The sequence below is a fragment of the Cebus imitator genome, unplaced genomic scaffold, assembly GCF_001604975.1.
Source record: "Cebus imitator isolate Cc_AM_T3 unplaced genomic scaffold, Cebus_imitator-1.0 Scaffold154, whole genome shotgun sequence".
Taxonomy (NCBI): Eukaryota; Metazoa; Chordata; class Mammalia; order Primates; family Cebidae; genus Cebus; species Cebus imitator.
This window is the reverse complement of record NW_016107469.1, coordinates 696,358-702,357: the sequence shown is the minus strand read 5'-3', so window position 1 is coordinate 702,357 and position 6,000 is coordinate 696,358. Positions and strand designations below refer to the sequence as shown.

The following is a 6,000-nucleotide window of genomic DNA, read 5'->3' as shown; positions in this document are numbered from 1 at the left end:
TTGATATTCCTTTGGGTATGTACTCAGGAATGGGATTGCTTAGTCAAATGGTAATTTTGCTTCTAGTTCTTTGATTAATCACCTCATTGCTTTCCACCATAGCTGAACCAATTTACACTCCCACCAGCAGTGTAGAAACACTTTGCTTCACAATGTTGCCAGTATCTGTTGACTTTTTAATTGCAGCCATTCTAACATCTAAACTTTTAATGAGATGTTAGAACCAAATATTATTACAAATATATTACATATTCTCAAAAGAGCCTGGATTTTGTATTCCTAAATAATAAGATGATGTTGTGTAAATGAAATAAAAAGGCAGAAGGTACAATACTGCATGTGCTGAGTATGCATCCATTTATTAAAGCATATGCCAGAGGATCGCATCACGCTATGTATTTAGAGAAGTCATTAACAAAGCAATGGCCGAACAGTTTAGCATGAATTAGCCAACCTCACTGGTGTGTGATTTCACAGTCAGTCAGTAGCAGAATGGTTCTGACAGTCATGATACTAATATCTGCTGTTCTTAACATATTAGATCAGCTTGTTCATGAAGCACAGTTAATATAACAGGTTCTTGTTTCTGCTTCTGTAAGTAGTCCACTAACAGTTATGACCATAAGTTATAATTACAAAGTACTGTTTTTTACAGCCATATAGTTTGGCATAGACTCTAAAAAGTTAAATCATAAAAATACAGAAAATGCAAATATTCATAAACTGTTTTATAGTGAAAAACCAACTTAGGTGTATTTTTAGGTACCAAGCTGTATTACATTGTTCTATTGCATCTGATGCATTTAGAGCTTATAAGTACAAATTACAAAATTGTAAGCAATTTCTTCCAACTTAATTTTACTATTTTTTCACTAAATGGATGAAAACATGACTTTTGGCATCAGTACGATACATAGTAATGCTGCATTCAGTAATAATCATTGAGTATTTTTTTAAAAGAAAGCATCGAACTGATTATAGAGTTAAGGAAATAGTCATAACTGTCAGAGGGAAGATAACAACAATATAGTTACTTACAGGTATTTTAGTAAATAAACTTTCGGTCCCATTTCTAAACTGTTAACCCAATGACTTTTTAAAGAATGAAATATGGTATAGGCAAGACATAACACTATATGACAAATGCATCAACTTTCCATTTTTACAAATGTGATGTGACCTTGGCAGTTTTAAAGAACAAAGTTTTGTCAATATATATCAAACATTGTTAACAAACTCTAGCATTGCTTTGTGTACGTTTGCTTTAATAGCATTTCTTCACAGTGATATTTCAGAAAGGTTGGAAACTGGTCAGCAGAAAATATTTCCCACCTTTTCTATTTTAATTTGTATGCAAAAATCACAATATATCTGCAACTATAAAATTACAAATGCTTTCTAGAAGTGACTGCATTTCTAGTTATGGTAGAAAAGGGTATTTGTAAGACATCTATAATGAGGTAAGTAAATGAAATGGAAATTGAGTAATAAATGTTTTCTGATCTATCGTCAATACCTTGGGCAATATAAACCAATTTAACAAAGACAATTGATGGGCAAACTGAGAAGACTAGTTTTTAAAACTAATGAGTGTGAAATTGGTAAAGAAACAAAAAATAAATTTTATAAGGTGTTCTTGATATTTCACTTCACATCATAATTTTGGCACTTCATGGAACATTTATTTTCCAAAGACCAGAATTAGTATAAAAGTTCAGCAGGTTTTTCACATACCTTGTAGACGTTGTACATGAGTACTGGCAAACATTGAAATGTACTGAAATAAACATTCCCCTGTATTTGCACATGCATGCAGTAGTCAAACAATTATAGTTACGAATTTAGCTTGCAGTGTTTGTTTCAAGCGCTCTCTTCAGGAGATCTTGTTTCAGATTTAAGTCTTACAAATTCTTTAGCCACATCATCACTGGTCCTCTGAGAGAGTATTCTAAGGATGGTCAAACCAGTTTCATCCACAGAGATATTTTTCAGAAGAGGATACCATGCCCCATAGCTTCCCTTTTCTGCTATGTTCTGTAGCTGAATGACTGTCATTCCAATAATTCGATCTTCTCTGGCAAAGCAGTAATCCTTAACTGAGAGATGAAGTTCATAAGCCCCTGGTCGATTTTCCTTTCCCAGAATGCTGTGTGGATTAAAAATACAAATTTTGAGCAAAAACTTTACGTCCTCTAGGCACCCTATTTTAGAACCAGTATGAGTATAAGACACCTGTATGTCTATAGACACCTGTATGTCTATAGACACCACCAATATGGTTCTAAAATACTGCTGAAAGTTGTATACATTGGATCTGATTATTATGTTGGCAAATAGAACATCAGTGTATTTTAACCCCTTAAATTTCACTTAGAAAGCTAATTTTAAAATGACTTTTTCCATAGGCAGAAAAAAATGGGAATTAAGATACAATGTTGTACTTAATCACTAGAGGCAGAGTCTCCTGATTGTGGGTACAATGGAGTTGGACAGGGTCATGGAGAGTAGGGCAAGGTAATGGGTACCTCTTGGTAGAATTCTATGCCATTTCAGTATCAGTTACTACAATCAATCACTTTACCTCCAAATCCTGGAGAAGCTATTACATCTTTTCTTGGGGAAATACACTGCATAGCCCATCAAGCACTATTCAGAAGATGCTAAATTGGATACAACTCTGTAGAGTAATCAGATCCAGCAGAACCTGGTGATTCTTTCCTATGGCATCGGTTAGACCGGTCAGGTGTGTCACCTATCCTAACAACCTCCAGCTCGTCTGTGTAGAACTGAACATAATAGAGAACGCTGAGTAGTGATATGGTAGATATAGTCTTCTTCCACTCCTTATTTTTTGTTCATTCTCATATTGTTGACTTTCTAATGAATGTACATTTAACCCTCAGCAGAACCAGCTTTCAAATTCCTTCCTTTTACGAATGACTGTTTTTCTGATGAAACATTTTGCAGAGTTAAACTTCCATTTGCAGGCAACCTTGGTAACTAAACTTTGCACTTTAGAGAAATCCGAAATAATGTGAAAGAAAATGCAAGCCTAGGGGATAAGAGTAGAAGAGCAAAATATGATAGGAATCAAATCCCGTGAATTAAAAAGTGTCTCACTGTGTTACATGTTGAAGAAACTTTAGCTAGGTCCAGGTTTTTGGGTAAGTTAGAAAAGTAGATAGTGAAATGTGGTAAGCTGCTTTATTAGCAGGGAATGTGATCTATTAGGACGCTTTTGATAGAGTAGGATAGTTGAGTTTTAACAAATAATAAGAGAGTGAAGTATTCAGAACAGAGTGCTGAAGGGACCATGGGAAACCATGAACAGAAATCCTAACCTGTACCGGACTGTTTTTGTGTAAATCCTTAGGGCTTTTTCCTAGGTCTTGTAACTTCTGTTTCCCTTCCTAGGTTAGGTTATTTATAGAATTAAATGACATCTTTTGAGAGCCTGACAAAATTTTTATCTTCCATCTTGGTAAATTACTATATTCCCAACTACTCATGCCAAAATCATCCTCCTCCCTTGTGAATCCACCCTGCTTTTTGCAGTTTGAAATAGTAAACTCATCTGTTGGGACTACCTCAGTAGGGTTTATTCTTGCTCCCAGTAGATTTTGGCCAAAAGGGAACCCCATCAAGAGGTCTGCAGTGAGGAGAGTGAGGTCAGGTCTTTATTTCCCTGGCTCTTTGCCTGTGAGGCTGTTTGCCTCCATGGAATATCAGTGCTGCTTTCAAGGTGGCTGAGGGCTGAGTAGACACCAAGTTTTCACTTTGCCTCTTCCTCTCTTCCTTCCAGGCATAAGAGTGGTAACTGCCTGGTGTCTATTAGCCACAGGTCCCTATAGTTACCACTTTGTAAAGTTTTTTGTAAATAAACTCATTTGGAGCCGTCTTGGGGATTACTCTTTCATGTTCTGCCTATGGCAAGAATTTACTTTCAATATGTTATTCAGAATCTTCCACATCTATCTCCCTATTACGTTCTGGTGAGTCACCAATAGCTAGTGCCTGGACTAATGCAATAATCTTCTAACCGATCTTTACGTATTTGGTTGTACTGCCGTATAATTTTTCTGTACACAACAAACATGATAAAGCTGTAAGTCAAATTGTTCATCTCTTCATTTGAAAAGCCTTCAGTGGGTCACCTACTGAACTTAGAATGGCATCTCACTGCTATACCTATTTATGTGCTGCTGCTTAAACAACGCCAGGCTTGCTGTTGCCTTAGAGTCCTTGTACTAGCTATTTCACTTCATCTGAAATGTTCTGCTCTTCAGTTTAAAAGTCACAGGCTCAGAGAGGCTTCCCTGACCACCCTGGCAAAGGAGCTAGTCATAGTACTTACCAAATATTTCTGCATATGGTATTTAATATTATACGAAATATTTTCGTGACTTTCTACAGATGAGGAATGTATGATAAAGTAACTTCCATGCGTGCATTACAAAAGATTCATTCAGAAATGTCCTATGATACATACACCCAGTAACTATAACATTGGCTAATACTGAATGAATGGAAAAGACCTAAAAACATAACCTTCTTCATTTTCCTTAGCCCTTCCCACTCTGATTCCCTCCATAAGGTCAGCTGTACAATAACAATTGCCTGGTGGAATAAGTTAGGTGGGTTGATGACTTACAACTGAAATGTCTCATTGTACTTTGGTGACCATGTGTTGCTTTTTGTTTTTGTGCCTTGTTTTCTCTTCTTGTCTGCAAGGTTGGGTCCCAGTATACAAACTTCCACGAAAGGGCGGAACATTGCTGTGGTTTGCCAGTTTAGGTCATTAATAGCAATCACTAAAACAGGAAAGGAAATACACATGTTAGCAAACAAATGTGTGGAAACTAAGAGTGTATTTTTAAAAGTGATTTATGAAGCCATGACTTGGATTTAATAGTGCCCTGATCCCAATGACAAGACACTGTACTCCAAGACAGTAAAATCCTAGTTCCTCTCTGGAATGCACACTGGCAAAAGATTCATTAAATTTTCACATGTGGGCAATATATTTTTCAAAAATATTTAAGGAAATGGACAGTATATAGTACTGTCGACAATCTATTCTACTTTTAAAGATTCAATATGTAATGCACTTCTGAAATATAGTGGGCAGCCCTGTTTTTGCTCAAAGTGGGCATTGACGTGAGTAATATAAAAATGGGATGAGTGTATTTTGAACAAAACGTTAATCCTTTAATTTCATTTTTGAAATGACCCCTGCATTCAAAAACCAACAAATCGAGCCACTCATTATAAAAAACTCTAAGCCAGCTGTTGGAAATCACATAGAAAAAGAAATTGGTTAGGTGAATATTAAGACCAGACTGACTTAAACTTTGGAAATTTAATCAGTGTATTAAAAATCTTGAATAATGCAGGCTAGGCATCAGTGCCATTGATATTTTTCTATTTCAGATCAAAAGTTCGGATTTCTTTGGGAAATTTCGAGCATGCCCTAAAGTAATTATGCATATGTTTTTAAATGCAAAAAGAGTTACATTGCTGATGCCAGTAATGCTGCAGAAGTTTGGTAGGCTGTCTGATTTATTTAGACCCAAACTATACCTTTTACAGTGACTTTATGATCGCCGGTTCCTGGGGTGGCAGTGACGTCCACGTGAACAGATATCTGACCCACTGCATCTTTGGAGGAATGACCTGAAAGTAAGCAAAGTTTACTGGCCTGAATTTTCAGACTAGTTAATAATGGACAATTTCATTCCATGCATAGGACTTAAAATGTATGATTGGAAATGATTTTTTCCCTTAATAGCAGAGGATAAATAGCAGATGATAAATATGCAAGTTTCAGGCTTGGATGTAATAATTAGCCCATTGAACTGAAATTTCATTTGGCCTGCAGAAATCATAAGACACTCTGTTTACTATTTGGAGTTTCAAAGAATTTGTGGTTAATTTACTAGCCACTTAATGAAGTCATAGTTATTACTTGCACACAAGGATGCAGCATTGCTTTTTATTACT

The 6,000-nt window shown here is 36.0% G+C and overlaps 1 protein-coding gene across 2 annotated transcripts in view; it reads right to left on the bottom strand.

Annotated features, from left to right (window-relative positions):
- Positions 1 to 334: 334 nt before the first annotated feature.
- The window catches only part of UNC13C (unc-13 homolog C), a 625,259-nt gene continuing 619,593 nt past the window's right edge, over positions 335 to 6,000 (bottom strand). For both annotated transcript variants that reach the window (XM_037743781.1, XM_017543349.2), the window contains 3 exons: positions 5,581 to 5,673; positions 4,652 to 4,811; positions 335 to 2,146 (listed from right to left, as the gene is read on the bottom strand). In XM_037743781.1, coding sequence (XP_037599709.1) covers positions 1,861 to 2,146; positions 4,652 to 4,811; positions 5,581 to 5,673 — 539 coding nt within the window. In that variant the 3' untranslated portion in view covers positions 335 to 1,860. The remainder of the gene's footprint in view (positions 2,147 to 4,651; positions 4,812 to 5,580; positions 5,674 to 6,000) is intronic.